Source organism: Phragmites australis, chromosome 11, assembly GCF_958298935.1.
Source record: "Phragmites australis chromosome 11, lpPhrAust1.1, whole genome shotgun sequence".
NCBI lineage: Eukaryota > Viridiplantae > Streptophyta > Magnoliopsida > Poales > Poaceae > Phragmites > Phragmites australis.
In genome coordinates, this window is record NC_084931.1 from 30,488,266 (window position 1) to 30,510,100 (window position 21,835).

Consider the following 21,835-nt stretch of genomic DNA (forward strand, 5'->3'; position numbering starts at 1 on the left):
ATGATACTTGGGGGCAATAGTGGAGAAAACTTGGAAGTATTTGGTTTTCAATTGGGCCATGCTATGGAATAATGAGAAGGCAACCATTTTTAGGCTCATGTCTCTAGGCCCAGCTCAGTAAGGATGTGTTTGGTTGGATGGACGAGTCTATCTGAGAGATGGTTATCCGATTTTTATGGTGTTTAATTTAAAGAATGAGTGGATAAGATAGACATGATGAGAGAGTATTTCCTTAGATGCCCGCACATAGCGACCCTAGCAAAAACCGGTGGACCGAGCATCCTGGTTCTCATCTGTGCGTTCGTGCTGTTTTTTTATTTAACTCTTGATTTTATCTGAGAGTATATTAGTGATCTAAAAATTCTAAATGTTTTTATGAGCAAACTAGAGTTCATTATCAATCAGTTTTAATTAGTTTGATCTAAAAAATCTGAGCTAATATTTAATTGAAATTCTTCAAAAAAAAACCTACTTTTATAACTTCTAGTAATTTTTAATGCCTAAAATAAATTCCTAAAAATCTGAAAAAAAATCACTAATATTCTTCTCATGTGATGTACTAATCTATAAATATATTTCCAACCATAGATTATTTGGTGAAAAAGTGAGTTACTTTGTAATACTCTATTTATATGTATTTTATCATTTCATATGATATTCTCTTTTTAATTCAATTTGAATTCTAACCATTTAAACATGAACAAATTTATCCAAATGTTATGTAATGCATATAGAACAAAAAATTGACTTATCCTATCAACTCTAATCTCATAAAATATAAAAAAACTACTTCATCCTATATATCCTAACCAAACAGAAAATTAGATGTTCCATCCTAAAAAAATATGTATGACCCTATACTATCCAACATCAACCTCCAACCAAACACATCTAAGTGTTTGCCTCACGCCCCTCCACTGCATTGAGATATGAACGTGTTTGATTCTCATTTTGAGCCAATAGTTAATATGACATATATTTAAGAATTGGTAGGTTAAATTATGAATAGACAACTCTACTTTTTTAAATAAAACTTTATTAACTTTTAACTGATACAACCACGTAAACGTATATCCTAACCTCTGCATAACACAATACACATAGCCACGGACAACTCTTATCTGTAATCACTTCTCTCCAGCTTTTTCAGTACCAATAGTATACACCGTGGCATTCGCGCCGCTTGATCCTTGTATAATGCATGCCTGAATCTTGATGCTGCCTTGAAAAATCACATGTATCATGCCTTGGAATTAAAGTAGAAAACTATTGTATCGTTACTCAGCTGTACACTATGTCATGGAACCGTAGCTCGTTCGACCGTCTCGGTACAGTCCGTCTGGCACACGTTCGAGTGTGAGACCGGACAGCATGGAACCTTCAGTCGCTTGATCCACGACCGCACTATGCATCTACATCTACAGCAGCGTCTCATAGCCTCGCGCTGTGACATCTTCGTAATCACTCCACACCAGATGCTCCTCGTGGTTAGAATTAGAAGCCGCGAAAGTAACACATGCACACACTCCACCGGGGTCCCTTTCTCACGGTGAACTCATCGTCAGCAGTCTCATACATCACACGACCTCCACCGCGGCCCGGCCACCGAAGTCGAGCGTGAGCATGGAAGCCCTGAACTTGGGCTGCTTCTCCGGCGGGCCGACCGCCACCGCGGCGCCTGCTCCGGTACCCGGCGCGACCCGCTCCGACGTGCCGAGCCACTTGGCCTCCATGTACCGGTGCTTCCTCCAGGGGGCCATGTGCATGTTGTTCTCGCGCGCGCACTGCTTCGCCGCGGCGCACATGACCTTGATCACGTTCCTCAACTTCTCTGACCGGCCGACGAATACCTCCGGCAGGGACGCCACCAGCGCCTTGTACTCCGCGCCGCCCCGCGCCATCTCGAACTCCGCGCGGAAGTTGAGCTCGATCACCACCCGCACCGCCTTGCCGCTCCTCGTCGGCACGACCACGTCCACGTACGTGTGCTCACCTGTGCACACAGATCATCAGAGAATCAGAAACAGATATCCATGATCAAATTTGTTCTGCACGATATCTATGTATCTATTATATTATTATTTAACAGGAAAAAAAGCTACATTCACTTTTAAGGTCATGAAATTATTACGTTAATCGGAAAAAAATCTAAACCACTCATTATTACAAACATCTAAAAGCCTAGATTAAATCAAAGAGCTCATATAAAATATAATTAATAAATAGCTAAATTCGGAAACCAAGAGTCCATATCAAATACGATTAATAAATACCTAAATTCGAAACTAAAAATTATGAAAAATTAGCAGTTGGATTTCCATACAGTTTGAGAAGCAAAATATATAAATAAAGAGTCTAAATAAAATAAATTAATAATAATTAAAATTGGGGTTAGAATAGAAAAATATAAGGACTCATATCAAATATAGTATTATACAAAATAAATTATTATAAAAATCAAATACCTAAATAAAGAGTCCATGTAAAATAAAATTAATCAATAGCTAAAATTTGTAATAAAAAATTCAAAATTATTACTAAGATAATAGATTAACAAGCATCGTGTAGCTCAAGGTCGTCATGCTGTCATCACATCAAGTATGCAGCAGGCAAGACATAGCACGTAGGCAATGCAAGTCTATTATGATTTTGGTGTTAGGTTGACTACACTGATGTACGATTTTTACAGTTGATCAAAACATATATGAATCAAACAAATACGTGTATACGATTTAAATACAAGTTTAGAGCATAAAAATTTTTCTTTTTCAGCAACATAATTTTTATTTCTTCTAATTTATACTATTTGTAACTAAATGACACTAGCATCGTAAAAAACTAAAGAGACTAATTTTTAATCAAATATTATCGCGATAAAATATTATAGTAAGGCTAATCACGTTATTAACACGAACAACCTTACTAGCTGGGATTACATTTTGCAATATCTTGTCCAGATTTTGACATTCTGAGGAGCTAGCTGTGAAGTGGCTCATCATTTAATCCGAGAAATAATTGACATGCGTGTAGTATCATGTGAGTTTGCACGGTCACAACGTTACAGTTTAGAGACAAAAATTCTTATTACAGCCTGGGATCCTATTTGGAATATGCTAATCTTATTCTCAACTCTTTACACAAAAAATTCCTTGTGGGGCATGAAACTGGTGGATCTAGTAAAGCCCACCAGCACCAAGTGATTCAACCAAACACAAAAGAACAGATGGACCATGCCACTTGCAGCCTGTAACTGAAAAGTGCTGCAAGAACAAATCTGAACTAAAAGTTCTCCACTCGTACTAGAAGTTCACAACTTGTTTGCCCTGTTTGGAGTTTGGATTCCAGACTTTTTGTGCTATGCATGCACTGCAAGACGCAGAATAATGATCATTACCTGGGGGGATGTCTGACGAGCGCGACCATTTGGACCTGCAGGTCGCGCTGTTGTACCCCGCGTCGCGCAGCCGCTCGGTGACAAACCGGAGCGCGCAGCCCCGGCAGCCGGCCGCCGCGCGGCCCGCGCAGGAGCAGACGCCGGCCGCGGCGCGCATCTGCCTGACGGCTTCCTCCGTGTCCGCTTGGATCCTGCTCTCAGCTGAGCTTGTCTTGGCCAGTGCTTCCTACACGTATGCATTTGTCACGGCTAGATACTAATAATATGGCGCGCGAGTCCAAATGCAACAAGAACGTACAAATTAATTGGCGCGACGAAGAGATACGATCGAAGCTCGAAACAAAACTAACTTCTATGCGTTATGTACCAAGAAAAATCGGCTCTATATGATATGATTTTACTCAAATGACAAGCAGAAGTACGCGATACATCAGACTCGTTCAACAATAAGCACGTATGAACTGTACTAAACGAAGACTCCGTTTTGGATCGACAAGAAGGGAGGCAACTTACATGCAACTGCGAGCGCTGCTCCTGCCAGAACGCCCTGCTCTCGGCGCCGCCGCTGGACATCTCGTCGTCGCTGCCATCGGCGGCAGGGTCCTCCGGCCACCTCTCCCTCTCGGCATCCTCGTAGAACCCCAGCACCATGTTCGACAGGCTCATCTCGTTGCCTGCAGCGGCCTCCCCAACAACCATTTTCCGCCTTCGCTTTGTTTTTTCTGCTTTGCTCGTCGGCTCCTCGCCGCTTCTGTGGCTGCAGCTCTTTGCTTCCCGCCGGGTTATATACCCGGAGATGTGGGGGGCGTGGCGAGCCGGCACTGGTTGGTACGGTAGTTGTGGGGCCCGCTTGGAATGGATGAGGCGACTTCAGAGATGGAGACGGTCCCATGTTGGTTGGGACAAGATTGAACAGCAAGGATGCACGTCGGGTGATGGCCCTGATCGCCTGCGGATTGCTGTTTTGGTGGCTTGGTGTGTATGTCGATGATCGACATGGAGCATCACTCGGGAGTTCCCTAAGCATAACATAGATCTTTCAATACGCTAGATGCTGATAGGCAGTAGTAGTGATGAAGTATTTTTAAGGTTACACTATTGTCCATGTCCTCACCACTCAGAGATAGAAAATGGAGTTGTATTTGATCAGCTATGCTTTAACGACAGTGCTCATGCTAATTCTCATTGTAAATCTATACTCTTATAATATTTATTCGAAACATCTTTATTGTACATCTTACATAATTAAACAATTCATAATCAAAATTAATCTCCCGTCTTCTCCCTCTTATTATTTAGAAATATCCCATCAATTTAGAAACCTACAATTAATATACGCTAATAACATTAAAAGATATTAATACATCATTATTTTTTTCATCTATATCCAATAAATAAAATCAATCTATATTTTTTATAGTAATTAGATATAGAATGCAAGAGTTTATAATATCTACTGTTTATAAGTCTTAATCGCATAGCTTAAATTTATATTTAGACCCTCCTAATTATGGAACGTAATCAAATTCCTTCATCCCTCCCCAAGGCAACAATCAGCATCCAACTCTAAGCACACTTTGTCATATTGCACGTTTAGCTCGACCTCATGTTCTTTCCTTTAATTTCTATGCTATATATTTCCCTATGCAAAGATGTATATATTTTTGTTATCTTTGAGTTGAGAAGCTTTAGGGATATATCCTTAATCTTTTGATTTTCAATTATTGTTTTTTAAATTTTTTATGCCATCACAGCATTATTGATTTCACGCTACTGGTGTAAGACGTACCAGCCGCAGCAGCGTATGCAGCAAGTGCGACAGAATCCCCAGCCGAAGCGAATCCGTCGCCCACGTCAATCCCCGCGTCCCACGGCCCCAATAATTCCACTGGGCCCAGCCCCACGCTGTCCGTGCTTAGCCTCTCCCGTCCCGTGCTGCGCCCGCCCACCGGCAACGCGATGCTCCAGAACATACGCGAGCGAGGCGGCGATCAGATCAGATGCTTCCACCGTGTTCCCGCCCTGTAACCGCACGCGCTGCGCCAAGCGCCCGCGCCGCGGATATGCTCGGCACCCGCCGGTCGCGCACGGCGCGTTTGCTGATCCAACGTACATGTGTATACGTGCACGGTGATCAACCGGTGGTGCTCGTGCTGGTGCTGGCAGCTGTGTGAACTAGCGTCGTCTTGCCGGGAGAGTATTTTGTTTTTCTCCTAGTGGTTTTTATTTTTATTTCTCTGACTGTAGCCTCCCAAGGCCCCTGCTGGTAAAACTTCTGTTTATTAAATAAAATAGCTAAGTGCTGTACATTATAAAAAATATAAATATTGGATATGGTGATACCAATCATAAACTATAAACGTGGATGCGTTATATGAGCGTCGCCGTATAAATACGTTATGAGCGATATCGTGATTCGATTTCAGATGGGATTAAAAAAAGATGCAATTATCCACTAATTTTTCTCTTAATTTATCTATTTATTTTTATTAGTAAAAATGATCACATACCCTTAGCTAGTAACAAGTCAGAGAGGCTAGAGGATGAGGGTGGATAGTTAAAGTGGGTAAATTATTTGAATTTTATATTTTTTATTAGATGAGAGGAGAGTATGGAAGATATGATATGAGAATAACTCATATTTTATATGGTAGAGATAGGCACAATCTTCACTCAAAAGAAAAGATAGATGTGTGAATGAAACAGACTGAAAATGCTTGAGAAATAGAGAGGGCACAAGAGGGCATCCTTCACCTAATACTATTATAGAAACCCTCTTTACTGTCGGTTCCAAAACTTTCTTCATTGCCAGTTTTAGAGCATCAGACAATGATAGTCGAGGACTATCACTGTCAACTCAGTGGACCGGCAGTGAAAGGCATCAGTGCTTTGTTAAGCCTTCAGCCTTTCAGTCAGCAGTGTTTTCTCTCTCCTCCCTCCTCGGTCCTCTCTGTCCTCTCTGTACTCTCTCCTTAATCTCTTCATCTCTCTCTTAATACATGCATATAATGATACATATATTTATTGTAAGTATATAATAAAACCACATTCATTAATACATAATAATGAATACATATTACAAGTCAAGCATTGACAAACACACACACATATATAATAGTTCTCATAGGTTGACGTCTAAATGCCTCTATGGTTTGAGCCTTCGGTCTCCTCCGCAGCACACTGACGGACCACCCTCTTGTCCTCCTCCTCCTGGGTACGCTTACGGGACGCTGTTTCTTACTCCTCCGCAGTGCACAGCTGATGGGCCAGCCTCTCATCCTCCTCCTTCTAGGTACACTCATGAGACACTGCTTCTTGTCCTCCTTCGCATCATTTTTGGAAGGCCATTCTATCGACGAGTCGTCCTACGATACCAACTTCGCACCATACATAGTAATTCATATCATTCATTAATAAATAAAAATTAATATCATTAATTAATATTGTGTCAATTGGCAAAATATAATATGTTGTCAAGCCCCTTAGTAGCATTCCTCCTTGTCGCATACTCTCTACTAGAAGGTAGAGTGTCATATGAAGGTCGCTCATGTGTGGATGTCATGATCGGTTCATGAAACTCGTTATTTGGATTGATAACATGTTCCAAGAAGAACCCATCCATCTGTTATTGAAGGATATATATTTCTGCATGTTATAACACACTTATGCGTAGTTTGGAGCGTTGCGTTTGAAGAATAGAAAGAATTAGTTCTTGAACATGTGTAGAAATTGAAAAGAAGGCATTGATATGTCATTTCATACCTCAAGATCATTAACCTAACAGTGTCTCCATCTGTGCTGAATGCGTGCATGAAAGTAAGAATATAAAACGCGTAGATATTATTGTCAGATGGCTGTCTCATATACTTTAAGAGGAAAGAATTTATCAGTGGAATGAATTAAGCCTTTTTATTCAATAGGAAATGCAAGACATAAATATAGATTGTGCACTAGAAAGTTGGTTTTTATAGAGTACTGCTTCCTGAATGGAAAGTGGATAACACTCATTTTTGCGGTATCTTGTGTACACCCTGCATGTGAATATAAATACTAATTTAACTTAGATGCAATCATCGAGAAGATTAAATGAACGAGTTAACCTTAGCATGTCGATGGGGTGTTGGTAAGTCGTTTTATCTCTCTTTTATGAGTACAAGACAATGATCTTGCTCAAGTCTGGGTGGATGACAAAGAAGATCAATAAAAACTGTAGAATATATCACCATAGCAAATTAGTACTAGAGTTGAGTTGCCCATAAAATGATGATGCCCTGGCGCGCAAACACGTACTCATAGTTATAGGGTAAGAGTATGAATTTCTTGTATTGGTGGTGAAGCAGACACTTCAATAAATAGTCATCGTTGAAGTCTGGATTACTCATTACAAGTTTTTGGTTCACAAGACTAGGATCGATGAATCCTACTTTCTTATCTAAGTCCTGTTCATATACTTGGATCTTCATTCTACGAAAGAGAAAAGTTAGCTATGCAATTTTAAGGTATAAGATCATATAACGTGAATTATATGCATAAGTCACTTACAGAGTCTACGCTCATACTATAGCCACATCGAGGGCATCTTCATTGTATAGTTCATACAAGTGCAAGAATTTTAACCAAAAGAAGTCGTCTCCATTGAGGAAATATTTATCCCTGTATCTTACGGGGAACACCTGAAAACCCTGCCTGAACTGCTCCAAGTATCATTGATGCAATCGGTGCATTTAAGTTGTAAGGTTTCTTTCTATATTTGGTTTGACCAAAGGTTTTCTTAACTCATACGGCCATGTAACATCCAACTTTGATATATCCACTCTCACAGTAAGTTGTACTAGTTCCTCTGCTGTTATTCTTGAATCATCTAGAAAGTCTGCAATGCTTGGAGCATCCTCAATGATTGAGCTTAGTTTGCTCTTGGCCTGTTTCTTGCTAATGCGTTCATAATCAGTCAGCTGCTTACTTGAAGCCACCTCCGTTTGTTTAGCTTTGACCATTTTCATGAAAAATTTCAAGGCATCTTCAGGCACAACAGTCTTCGATGGAGGCGGTGAAGGATGTAAATGAGACGTGACACTGGTGTTCACAATCTTTTTGGTTTCCTCATCAGTGAGTAAATAGATATCCTTGGGTTTCGCCAACTTCTTAGATACCACCAACTTCTTAGATAATATCGTCTACTTGGATATCGCAGAACCTGATCTTGTTTTTTAGCTAATGGTGGCTCCTTGATGGTGCTAGCTTCTTGAGAGATGAACTTCTTCGAGGCGATGGCTGAGGAGGTGGACTTATTTTGGAAGATGGCTGAGGAAAGGGAGATCTTTGAGGCTAGAGTGGCATGGGGTGTAGTGGAGAGTAGAGATTCTTGAGAGTAGTCCCTGGTGGAAACACTATGTAGACCTTCTCCTACACGATGAATGTGTGCTCGTTTTTTCCTATAGTGTTCGCCCCCTCCTCTGCGGGGTAGTCCACCTCAACATGGTGGTACTGGTCAACTGCCTCGTCTACTTCGAACATGGTGTAGCCCTCCGGTATCAGACGTCCGTGCAAATATTCATGGGAGCCACGGGGATAGGCCATGTCGAAATCCATCTTGATGGTAATGTTCCTACTAGCACCAATGTGTAGTTCACACGGTGTCCGTGTTGTGAAGAGGTCCACAACATAAGTGATGGAGTCAGCTCCCGAAACTCCTGTGGACTCAAAGCTACTCCGACGACCACCGGTGCTGGAGCGCACAACATTAAAAGATGCTGTCGGCCATTCCTGTTCGCTCATAATGGCACCCTGTTCATGCATGAGGGCTTATCGTACTTCTTATGCTATTTTTTTCTTTTGTATGTTCCATCTTGAGATCTCTTTCGACTCTTGTAACTATCGACGTCGCCTGGGAATCCATATTTCGAACCCATCACCCCAACGCCTCGTATGCGACCAGCGCGCTCTTTATTTCCCAGGGCCAAGATGAGCTCGTCTCTATCCCTATTTAGCTCAAAAGAGCCTTGTGCAGACTGCTCGTGGTCTTCCGCAAGCTTTTTTGCAAGATCTTGCGTCACTTTCGGGTCTTTGGAGGTCGTAAAGGATAAGCTTCCATCATACGAGTAAGAAGCACCCCTCCTAAGAAGGAAGTGTGTCGACCATTCGCTCTAGCCCTTTTTCTCAGGTGTGACACCTCTCTCTTGCAATTCATCTAGCAGTTGCTGCCACCGCCTTTCTTTCCTCACGTACCCATGACTGCCGACTTTGTGGGGGTACAGGTTCTTCTTTGAGTTTGCTTTTTTCACCTCACTCAACCTCTGTGCTTCTTTCGATAACTTACACTCCGCAAAGGCTTATCAATGATCTTCCAGTTGCGAGCATTTGCGTAAATCTGGCATTATACCTTTCTGCATATACGTTCTGTTCAGTGTCCCCTTCTAGTTCTTAAATGAAAGATCCATAATCATTAGCGTCTTATGCTTAACTACTTCCATATCTGTCTCTTCTGGGAAGTCAAATTTCTTTAATATATTGGGCCACAAGATATCGTTCTTAATCGGATCAGGAACCACGTGCGGATCACCTCGTTCGCCAGTCCATAATCTGTAGCCGATGGGCACGTGATCCTTAATAGCAATCCCACAGACTGACTTGTATGGCCTCAGAACTCTCTCTGGTATAGTTGGCTCCCCTGTTGGTGAGACCTCTATGATCACAAATTGTCCTGTATGCATCTTCGAGGGACTTCGGACACGATGCCGCTCTTAGGATTGCTCATTGTTGTGACCCTCTAAAGCATCAAGCATTTACGCATAAGTGAAAAAACTATTGAGAACCTATACAGTAATATGTAGAACATATGTATTCATCTACTTATAAATTACCTCATCACCTCCACGGACGTCTGTTTGGTCTAGGTTGAGGTAGTGGCTCGGGATACCTTCTTAAATGTTTGACGGTGGAACTACATCTTCTTTTAGCACCTTGGTTGGATCGGCGGTTGGTGATGACATCCCTTCCTGGGAGTTCTGCATACGATGATAACGAGCAGTTGAGTATTCTACATATAAAGAGAAGATGAAGGAGGTAGATAGATATAAAGCCGACGAGGGAGTGAAGGAGGTTGTCGAAAGAGTGAGATAACCATGAAGGAGTCGATAGATAGAATGCATACATATATAATATTGTAAATGAGTACGTTACGACCACATTTAACAAAAAAAAGTCACATCTTACATAACAAACTAGGCATAAAGATATTGACAGTTGACACATTGATCTTACAAGTCACATCATCTTACATGAAAAAATAATGATAATTACAACACTAGGATTATGATATCTTTACACGTGAAATCACACTTTTTATTTTTGAAGTTAGCCAATTTTAGCTCGATTTGGATAACTTGACTGTTGTATGACGCAACAGCTTCATATTTGGACTTGTATCTTTTGTAACATGCTCCTTTAAATCCATTAACCTGAGCATGGCATTCCTCCCAATTGGAGAACACTCCACTTTGCTGACCATGATGAACAACATACTATATCATAGCAGTCTAAATTTTAGAGAATGTGCAAAAATGATATACTACAAATCACACTAACACCAAAAAATATACTTGCAAAAACTATTAGGCACAGTGACTCTAGCAAATGATCTTATCAGGACCTCAGTATTGATTATATGTTCAGAGAGAAAGTATTCTTCTCAAATCAGTATTTATGTGATAGTCCTACTAGTTCAGAGAGCATCTTCTCTCAAGACGAGCTGGACACCTTTCTTCTCCAAACAGGTAATCAGTACTAAAGTCTTAGAAGTAATAAAGAAATAAGGCCTCGAGCCATATCATCATCGCTATTATTTTATTGTATTTCAAAAGAAATATTTGCTTCTCCGTAGAGAGCATTTACTTGAAAACGGTGTATAACAACTCAATATTAATGTAAAATCTGGAAATCTAGCAGCATTTGTATCAGATTATGGAGATAATTATTTTCTTTCATCATTTGCTCATCTAACAACGAACAACAGAAGGACATGCTAATTATAAGACAATATTTTAAAATAGATTTCACACTAATGCCGAAGGAGATGCTAATTATAAGACAATATTTGCTATTTCTATCACTCTTTTCTTCATCTACCTTTCACTAAAAGGATCATGATTTGTACATGTTTTCTATCACTCGTTTCTTCATCTACCTTTCACTAAAAGGATCATGATTTGTACATGTTATGCAAACCATCAAATTAAACTTTGTAACTTCATTCACATCTTCCACTGTAGACTCAGTACTACTACTACATAACAAGGCCAGTAAAAAAAATTATAGACTCAGTACTACTACTATATAACACAAATACAATCTTTTTTAAAGAATTGATAAAAAATTAATGTCTGAATTTTAACTAAGGATTATATGCCACTTGCCTCTATTACAATAGCTAGGAGACAAGGAGATAAGGTAAGAAGATCAGTATGAGGTTCAGAACGGCCGGTACCTACAAGATGACAAGGATCTGGGCGACAGGGTGCGCGAGCTAGGCATCGAGGACGATGGGAATGGCGCAGGGGAAGAGGACGATGGCGTCGAGGAGGATAGGGTCAGCGGGCATAGGCTCGTTGGTGCGGGCTCATGGTCCTCCGTCGGCGTGAGCTCCTCGACGTCGGGAGGCGTTTTGGTGGAGGGCACAGGGAAGGGGAAATTTTTTCAAAGTGTCAAAGGGCGCAGGGCGACGAGCCATTTTATAGTAGAGGACTTTCACTGTAGGTCAATATGACCACCGATAATGCCATGGTACCTTCACTGACGGCTCAAGAGGACTACCGGTAGTAAAACTACTTTCACTACCAGCCCAATAAGTCTACCGACAGTGAAAGTAGTTTCACTACCGATCCAATATGTCTACTGACAGTGAAACCCCTTTCACTGCTGACGTTGTAGGGTGCAAAAAATTTGTTTTAGCTTTGCGCGCGTGCATAGAGACTCGAACCCACGACCTGCACCAAGTAAGATCGAACAAACCGCTGTGCTACTTAAGTGACTTCAATTGATTTTGTACTATATTTATTTATTAACATTTTGTTGACCTAAAATTCTAATACATATTTATTTAAATTTAAACTTCCTATATACCAAAATTAAGTTTTGTATATACTAAATTTCCCGGTACAATTTTCTAATTCAATAAAAAATTAAAACAAATATATTCATACCTAAGTCCTGGGGGCAGGCCGGGAGGGGAACTCGGACTCCGTAGACCATTTGAGTCATTAAAGCACCGATCGTCGGTGTAGTCAGCTTTAGCACTTACCTTACTCACTACATGCTAATCTAATGGTAAGGCGAGCTGAATACCTCTGTAGCTATGATCATTTAGGCGTGAACATTGACGGTGTGAGCGGGCGGCCTTGTAAGAGATGCTAGTTTGCTCCGGAAGTAGTTCTAGTACCTCCGCATCGAGCGATGCATGATCCAAATGGTTGGGTCTTATTGAGAAAGTTTGACATGAGTACGTCTTGTATGGATCTGTGTGGTCATACAAGCCATATGATCCTCAAGTCGTGTGGGTCCAAGAGTATCCCCCTGCAGGGTGTAAAAATATTTCGAAATACCGCGCTCTCGGTTATGAACATGCTTCTGTCCATCTGCATCGGTCGTAGAGTTTTCGCTTGTGGTTGATGGTTGGATATGTGGGAAATGGTTGAGTTGGTATTTGTTACATGTATGTTCATAATGGTTCCAGTTATTTATGTCCAGTTGGTTATGGCAGGGTAGAGTTATGTTTTGTTGGTTAAGTTAGTTGCTCACATCTATATGTCTAGGTTGCTTACCGCTTCCGTTTAACTTAACAATGTGGCTTTTTCTTGCTAATGGCTCAATACATAAGCCTTGGAGTCGAGCTATATATATATGTGCTCTTTATGGTTTAAATCTTGCGAGTACTTCGTACTCATGCCTGCGTTTTCAGGTGCTGCTGGTGAGGAAGAGCCGGTGTTTGGCTACTTCATGCCTGCTGTTCAGGTTGGCGAGTAAGAGTAGTTCATCCTACTCTTTGAGGTCGTGCTTTTAGGGTGGGGCCTAAGGGTATGTGGCTTTATTCTATTTTGTTATATAGGTTTATGTTTTCGGTGTGTAGATGTTGTTGTCTTTTGTTGAAAATTAGTGTAAATGGTTGTATGACTAAAAACTTGTAATATAATATTAATTACTCGCTCCTTCTTAAGCTTGGTTGTGATGTATATGTTGGAAAGGTATGTGTTCTGATCTTAGGCATAAAACACGTGCCGGGACTACTGGGATGATATTCTGGTTAATCATCGAGGTTGTGATTATGAATAATGATCCTCTTGGTGATTAATTAGAATATTATTTGGACGGTTTCTTACTAATGGTACCTTCGCTGCCGGCTCAAGAGAACTATCGGCAGTGAAACTACTTTCACCATCTGCCTAATAAATCCACTAGTAGTGAAAGTAGTTTCACTGCCGTCCTAATATGTCATTCGACAGTGAAACCCCTTTCACTGCTGATGTCGTGGGGTGAAAAAATTATTTTAGCTTCACACGCGCGCCAAGACTTGAACCCACGACCTGCACCAAATAAGACCGAACAAACCGCTGCGCTACTCAAGTGATTTCAATTAAGTTTGTACTATCTATAATTATTAACATTATATTTACCTAAAATTCTAATACATATTTATTTAAATTCGAACTTGCTATATACCAAAATTAAGTTTTGTATATACCTAAATTTTCTGATTCAATTTTCTAAATCAATAAAAAATTAAAATAAATATGTCCATACCTAAGTTTCTATAATGAGGCTTGCTAATTAATGAAAAAAATATAATTAGAGTTTCCTATCTATCTTAATTTCGTTGCATCAAACACCTATAAATTCTACATCTACTACCTCAGTTATATCTACACTATATCTAAATCTTACATCTAATACATAATATATATCTAAATACTACATCTAATTGTTAAAATATATATACAAACAAAATCTAATTGATAAACTATGTCTAACCCAATATCTATATTTCTAATATACGTCTAGTGGCTATCATATCAGATTTGTAAAAAAAATCATAAATCTAACATTTAATCTATATCAAAACTAGCACTAGTGGCTATCCTACCGAATTAAAAAGACGTACATTTTCCACACGTAGGACTTCGCCTCTAATTTCTCCTCCATCCGCTCCCCTCCCTCTCTCTCAGCTCGGCTGATTGCAAACGAGGGTGTTGACGTCGGCCGAAGTGGGCCACATTTTATACCAAAAGATCTCGTATGAATCGTGGGCGACACGTTTTGGTGGTTTCCTGGTGTCGCAACGAGAAAGATCTCCGCTCGCCTAATGGACAAGACCTCGAAGAAACACATTTAATATTGGTTGACTGTGGGAACAACGCTCTCACCTAATAAACACGCAACATTAGCTTATTGTTGTAATATTTTAAAACAGGTCATATAATTTTGTAAATTTTGGAAAAAATATATAAAAAGTTCCACTCTGGACATGTTGCCAAAGAAATGCCAGATCAGCATTCAGCACCTGACATCGTCACGTCGAAGAGAAATCGGTGGTCGTCAAATCTGCAGGTCGTTGGCAGTGGCACGATCTAGAAAGCTCAGATTTCTTGAGAGTAAAAGGATTACCAGTTGATTGCGTGCCTTCCAACTTCCACGTTACTGCCTACGCGTGGAAGTACTGTTGCAACCATAGAGAAATTGGAGGAGAGCAAAAATGTTTAGAGTAAAACCAAAGAAAAGGAAATAAAATACATCGACTCTTACTTCTAAACGTCTATTTAGAACCCATAAATTTCACAAGAATTTTGTAGAAAGTAGTATACTTCATCCAAAATAAGTATCGTTTTAAATTGTATGTAGTTAATTATTTTAAATTTTAGCTACAAATTACTTATTATGTATTGAATTTGGATATTTGAAAATAATATGAGTATATTTATCTCGAAAAGTACTTTAAAATTCTATATTTTTGCTATGCTTTATCAACATATTATAACAAAAAGTAGTAGTTAAAGTTGTAGTTTAGATCTATATTGATATTTAAAACAATATTTATTTCGGCCAGAAGGGACTAGAAATGACTTTTCACATTCCAAACTGGGTGCCTTTTAAATTCAGGGCTCCTGAGAGTGTATCATTCAAATTTCTCAGACCACCATTTCACTGGTCCAAGCCGGGCTCGAGCTTGGCAAGTTCGGGCCTGATTCACTCGGACGCATCGAAGGGTATATGCGGAACCTGAAAAAATTCCGGGGGAGCCCGTGCACCTCAGCACCGTAGCTGGATCCGCCCCGGGCCCGAAGGCGGTGGCGGCATGAGCGGCGGGGCGTCGCTGGGGGTCAGGACGTCGGGGAGCTATGGATCGCTGCAGCAGCCAGGCTGCCAGTCGCCCACGCCCACGCCCACGCCCTCGCCGCCGCCGCTCGCCCCGCGGAAACCCGCGAAGATGTCCCTCGGCGGCGCCGGCGGCCCGCGCGTCTTCGCCCGGATCTGCAAGCTCGCCGGTCGTCGACAGCGGATGCTCCTCCTCCTCCTCGTGGCCGTCGCCGTGGCCTTCTGCTTCCTCTTCTCATCACTTGTCAGTAAAGGTGGTGGTTGTCTTGCCTCGTGCTCCATTTCTAATCCGTGTGGCTGTTCCAGTGACTAGATCAGATATTCTGAAAAGTTACCGTCATTTGTTTTTTCGTTATGAATTGTGTAGCCAGTGAGTTCACAGGAATGATGCAATGCAACTTGCAAGTGATATTATTCTATGATTCACACAACCGTTTTTGTACCTTCTGCACATTTTAAGCGTTTTTACATGGGTTTTAGGATGTTAGCGAGTGCTAATGGCATTCTTTATTTTCCACCATCTTTGACTTTGGCTAACTGATATGATGCAAAGGGGGCTGGTATACTATTCTCTAGCAATTCAGTGTCAACGTTTATGTAACAGTCCAGCTGGGCAATTTACATTCGGGTATTAAACTATAATATTTACATGCGGGGATTAAACTATAATATTGGGCTTGCGATCAGAAGTTTTGACCTTTTTTGTTATGACTGACGCCTCAACCAGTTTTCTGGAACTGAAGTACAGGCTTCGTTAGGAGCTACTGTTTGATCCAGTTACTGTGTCTTATGTATTTCTAAAAGATTATACCTGGTAGTTAGCTTGAAGGATGGTAGTGCTGTCAAAGTTTATGCCTTTGTTGTACCAGTTAGGTAGATGGATTCATATTTCTAAAATTGTTTATTTTAAATCATCTGGTCAACTGCATGCTTGTGCTTGCGCCTGGTCCTTCATCTTTTCAATATGCTTTTGACTGTTACTGACTAATGTATTGCCATTTAACAATTCTCTAGAATATGTTGGTCCTTCATTTTGTTTAGCAGTGTCGGTCTGCAGATTTTTCACGGTTACAATAACAATAGGTTTGGTTTGGACTTTGGATCTAGTTACTCCAGTGTCTTAGTTAGGACTTAAAAGCTTACCTTATACCCCTCCTGGAGCTAAAGCATCATAGGTTCAGAAACTGGTCAAGGTCCTAACTGCTGAAATGTTTTGTGTATTAGCAAATTAATGTTTGATAAATCTAAATTTTGGAGGGTGTCTTTTAAATGTGCGTTATAGTAACTCATTCAGGGTGTGTTTGGTAGGGATCCAGATTTTCCTAGAAACGTTTTGGTTCCAAATTCTCCCTGTAAACGTTTCTTTGGTGAATCAGAATCATCTCTGGAAACCGTTTGACTAGCTGTCTGGATTTATTTTCTTGAAAGAGAGGATGGTTGTGCAATTGACCACTTTGCCCTTTGTTGATATGCTGTTTTTGGGTTTCTTTTTTTTTGCAATAACAACAATTGACATACACATGCAGCATGAGCATCACCTCTGATCGTTTTTGAGCAATTGTTGCATGCATTTGAATTTAATTGGAATTGATCAAATTCATGAAAAGTGAGGCCATGTGAATAAACTTGAAATTTCACTATATAACTTAGAGCTGGAGATAATATTAGAAATTAGTCCATTAATTAAGATGAATATTGGCAAATTTTTCCTAATTTTTGGGAACCCTTTTAAAGCTCTAAAAATTCATGGAAGGTGCAAAAACAGTCAACTTTAATGAATTTTAATTTGAATTCTATTCATGTTTTTTAAGTGCAACTAGTTAAAATGGGTTGCTTATGGATTATAGAACCTACACAAAAATTGGTAGATTTTTTGAAGCCTTTTAGAAGGTCTAAATATATAGGGAAAAGAGATTGAAAATATGGATTTTTGAGGCATCTTGTAACAGCTAGAAACACAAGGGCTGAATTGGGTGAAACTGCCCTGGGGGCGTTCCTCGGTCTCAGGCCACAATCAAAGAAATGTTTCGACCGTTTCATGCAGAATCGTCTTGCTCGTTTTGCCGTTTGGTATGGATTCTTGAGAATCGGCGGAGAAACGTTTCGGATTCACGTTGCCAATTGGGCCCTCAATATTCCTGCTAGATTCTCGCCTCCGGTTTTGATTAACCTATTCCATCATCATTTCAAACTTATTGAAGGAAATAATAATTGACTTTCACCTTCGTATTGGTGTAATTTTTAATAGTTTTCTAGCAATATGTCAAACAAGAAATTTATCTGCTATCCTAACCAATGCCAATACCATATTATTAAGCCTGCAGTCTCAGTTAAAGTCCATGTTGGTGATTCTACTGAATATCTGTTGTCTAACCATGATAGTGTAGCATGATCTCATGTTTCTTTCCCAATGTCGTGTACTAAACATTATTATTTTGAATAGTAACTGGACCAAATTAATTTATTGTTCAAAGACGTCATATCAAAGTATGATGTAATCTTTAGTTGTAAGTAATGTCTTGCCCAATGTTTTGATTTATTTTTGCACCATCACCATCATAAGTTTCTTGCAATACTAAACTACAAAATCTTCTTTTTGTCTATTTTAGACGAAGATGCACCACCTGGTACTGAAACCATGCTTGGTTTTTCTGATCATGTCCGGAGTTTTGTCAATCCTGTTTGGACATCTTCGGGCAGACCAGTAGCCCAGAGAGATTCTTTGAATGGGAATGGTCTGAGTTCAGCATCACAGACAGAAAAGCAGTCTAACAATGGTCATGCAAAAGTCCAGGGTCTTTTGCCGAGTTTCCCACCAGCAGTTGTTCTGGATCACCATCCTTGTGAAAAATTCTCATTTTCTCCTCCACCTATTGATAGGAAACGCACTGGACCACGACGTAAGCTTACAGTCTTGACTAATCCACTCAATGTTACAGAAGTTCTGAAATCTAACTAAAGTATTTTAAACTTGTAGCCTGTCCGGTTTGTTATTTGCCTGTTGAGCAGGCCCTGGCAGTGAGGCCAAGTGAACCATCAGCATCACCTGTCCTTCAAAGCTTAAATTATTTGTTTGAAGAGAATTTGATTTTTAAAGAGTCAAATGGTGGTTCTTTGTTTGGAGGTTATCCATCCCTGGAGGAACGAGACAAGTCTTACAACATAAAAGACTCGATGACAGTACGTTGTGGGTATGTCCATCAATCTCGTCTGCTTAACTCTAGTTCATACTTTACAAATATCAGTATAGCTGTTTGCTGTAGCTAACTGTTTGTTTATCTTCAGATTTGTAAGAGGAAAGATGCCTGGTCTCAATACTGGGTTTGATATAGATGAAGCTGATCTTTCTGAAATGCAGCAGTGCCAGAGGACTGTTGTTGCTTCTGCTATTTTTGGTAACTACTTCTATGTATTTCAGTTCTAGTTACAAAAATCTCTTGTAAACTTTCTACTTGTGCCTTTTCAGGAAATTATGATATAATGCAACAACCAGAAAATATCAGTGAATTTTCAAAGAATACTGTTTGCTTCTTCATGTTTCTGGATGAACAAACAGAAGCTGCAATAAAGAACTCCACTACTATTGATCATACTAAAAGAGTTGGGCTGTGGAGGGTAGTTGTTGTCCGCAACCTACCGTATTCAGATGCAAGGCGCAATGGAAAGGTACCAGTATATTTGGCTATTTTGATTTTTCTCAGTCAAACCTGTGGAGTATCAGGTACTCCTGTCATGGAGATGTATTAGTTAATATATTGTTTAGTGGGCCATGCAAATTATCAGTTATTTTTTGTAGCCAACATAATTATATACAGTCTACATATATGATGTTTATATAATATTCTAAAACAAAGCATCTTGATCTAGATATGTTGACTGTTGAGGTATGCGCAAGTCATTTGAATCCTCATTGCATTATGCTGAGTTGCTTATTACAAAATTATATCCCACATCATCCGTATCATCCCATTCTCAAGTTTGCCTAAATTGAAAACCATTTTCTGTTGTTTTGTAAAAATGCGAAGAAGTACCATGCTTATTGTGAATCTAGATAGGTTGCTTTTTGTAAAAACACATCTTGATGTAGCTAGGTTGACTGTTGAAGTTCCTTCACTATAAGATAGATGGGTGTAAGTGGAAATTAAGGTATGTGCAAGTCATTTAAATCTTCATTGCACTATGATGAGTTGCTGATTATAAATGGTAGACTGTCGCTGATGCTTTGGAAATGAATATGTTTTTCATTATTTTCCACAAACTAATTTGTGAAAACAAGACTGCAGATCCCCTATCATCCTTATCATCCCATTCTCAGTGTTTGCCCGATTTGAAGTCCATTTTCTGTTTCTTTTTTGGTAAAAAGGCGAAGAAATACCATGCTTAATGTGAATCAGCATCAACATTTTTTCTGGGTTTGCTTTTATCATTTATGGTCCCTGTGATCTTTTCCTCGAACAGGTTCCAAAACTACTACTCCATCGGCTTTTTCCTAATGTGCGATATTCAATTTGGATTGATGGGAAACTTAAACTAGTGAGGGATCCTTATCAGGTATTAGAGAGGTAAAAATCTTCACTTGTTTTAACTGCACTTTTGACTCTTCCCATAGCTCAGGAAGCATTTAGGTATGCTGTCAGAAAGTCAGTTTGCTAGTTGCCAGTGCCACTAATGCTCCATTTGTTGTATGGAAATTTAAGTTGCATCACAATTATATTTTGTTCTAGTTTGTTTGATTTATTAAAATCACATCTAATCTTTGAGACATCACTCTCTGATTTCTGAATGCACTGTTATGTTTCAGATTCTTGTGGAGGAAGAATGTTAGCTTTGCTATTTCCAGGCATTACAAGCGTTTCGATGTCTTTGAGGAAGCTGAGGCTAACAAGGCTGGTGGAAAGTATGATAATGCTTCAATTGATTACCAACTAGAGTTTTATAAAAGAGAGGGTTTAACCCATTATTCATCATCTAAGCTTCCTATAACGAGTGGTAATTGCTTCATCCCCCTAATTTCTGACCTATTAATGCTTCCGACATTTTGTCCGCCTGCTATCAATATACTATGATTAACAGATGTCCCTGAGGGCTGTGTAATAATAAGGGAGCACATCCCCATAACCAACCTGTTCACATGCCTTTGGTTCAATGAAGTTGATCGTTTCACATCCAGAGATCAGCTAAGCTTTAGCACAGTTCGGGATAAAATAAGGTCGAGAGTTAATTGGGCTGCAGACATGTTCCTGGATTGTGAAAGGCGTGATTTCGTTTTTCAGGTATTTTTAGTTAATATTTTGTTTTGATTTATGTAGACTGTGTTGCTGTGATATACATTACTCATAGATCATGTTTCTAGGATTTGCCTCATAGAGATAAATGAAAAGGGAAAACAAACATGCTTTCTGATGATTTGTTTATTCAAGAACGCCTAGCATGTCATTGTTGTTTGTTACCGAGAACTTATTTTTTGCCTACACCGTTCTTACTTTACAGACATACCACAGAGAACTGTTGGAACAAAGGCAGGCTGCCTTAAGAAGTCAGCCTCCCCCGCGGCCTCCCGTGGCGCGCATGCAACCTAGAAAGATGCTTCCAGATAATGCAGCAAAGGAACCTGGGAAATCTTCTGCAACTAAGAAGTTACGAGCGAAGCTTACACGCGATAGGAAATCAAGCTCGAAACGAACTCATCGAAGTAAAGTCTCTGGTGGGAAGGAATCGGTTCAACTGTAAATCTCCTGGCGATTTTGCTCCTATACAATTGAGGATCTGACAAACAGCATTCCTACAAGGTTTTACTATTTAACCGCTATTCTTGCTCCCCTTCCAAAGGCTCGAAAATTTTGTCAGAAACTGTTGATAGAGAACTAGAATTCTTTGTTGTAAATAAACATTTTTAGGTCATTGATAGATTCAACTAGCAGCTGATTCAATTCAAATTGTTTCGATATAGTCTTGGGCTGGGTTTCAAATACAGACAAAGTATTCCTGATGATTGGTATCAGTTATCAAGCTGGCAAACTTTTGAATACAGAATTTAAAGGTAATTAAATATCGAGAGCTTGTTTCACTAGAGATCAGGTG

General features: G+C 39.8%; 2 protein-coding genes across 5 annotated transcripts; one reads left to right on the forward strand and one right to left on the reverse strand.

Moving 5' to 3' along the window:
- Positions 1-1,161: 1,161 nt before the first annotated feature.
- LOC133885743 (uncharacterized) lies at positions 1,162-4,146 on the reverse strand. Its single transcript, XM_062325486.1, has 3 exons — positions 3,908-4,146; positions 3,395-3,620; positions 1,162-1,993 (listed from the first exon to the last, which is right to left on the reverse strand). Exons 1-3 carry the CDS (start codon positions 4,091-4,093, stop codon positions 1,578-1,580), a joined length of 828 nt encoding a protein of 275 aa, XP_062181470.1. The 5' UTR covers positions 4,094-4,146; the 3' UTR covers positions 1,162-1,577.
- Positions 4,147-15,579: 11,433 nt separating this feature from the next.
- LOC133885818 (probable hexosyltransferase MUCI70) lies at positions 15,580-21,743 on the forward strand. Of its 4 annotated transcripts, none has more exons than XM_062325565.1 (9): positions 15,580-16,008; positions 18,364-18,654; positions 18,732-18,945; positions 19,040-19,149; positions 19,221-19,420; positions 20,213-20,316; positions 20,556-20,743; positions 20,828-21,027; positions 21,245-21,743. In XM_062325565.1, exons 1-9 carry the CDS (start codon positions 15,735-15,737, stop codon positions 21,482-21,484), a joined length of 1,821 nt encoding a protein of 606 aa, XP_062181549.1. In that variant the 5' UTR covers positions 15,580-15,734; the 3' UTR covers positions 21,485-21,743. The 4 variants fall into 4 exon arrangements, with proteins under 4 accessions (XP_062181549.1, XP_062181552.1, XP_062181551.1 ...); XM_062325567.1 differs by having other exon boundaries at positions 15,898-15,998; XM_062325566.1 differs by lacking the exon at positions 15,580-16,008 and adding an exon at positions 17,870-18,261.
- Positions 21,744-21,835: the final 92 nt, after the last annotated feature.

Excerpts from the sequence above, each read along its gene's own strand:
- LOC133885743 (XM_062325486.1), bottom strand. The coding sequence starts at position 4,093 with ATGGTTGTTGGGGAGGCCGCTGCAGGCAACGAGATGAGCCTGTCGAAC. Across the intron at positions 3,621-3,907 it reads AGCAGCGCTCGCAGTTGCAT|GAAGCACTGGCCAAGACAAG; the intron begins GTAAGTTGCCTC and ends GCATACGTGTAG. Across the intron at positions 1,994-3,394 it reads CTCGTCAGACATCCCCCCAG|GTGAGCACACGTACGTGGAC; the intron begins GTAATGATCATT and ends CTGTGTGCACAG.
- LOC133885818 (XM_062325565.1), top strand. The coding sequence starts at position 15,735 with ATGAGCGGCGGGGCGTCGCTGGGGGTCAGGACGTCGGGGAGCTATGGA. Across the intron at positions 18,946-19,039 it reads TCGATGACAGTACGTTGTGG|ATTTGTAAGAGGAAAGATGC; the intron begins GTATGTCCATCA and ends GTTTATCTTCAG. Across the intron at positions 21,028-21,244 it reads GGCGTGATTTCGTTTTTCAG|ACATACCACAGAGAACTGTT; the intron begins GTATTTTTAGTT and ends CTTACTTTACAG.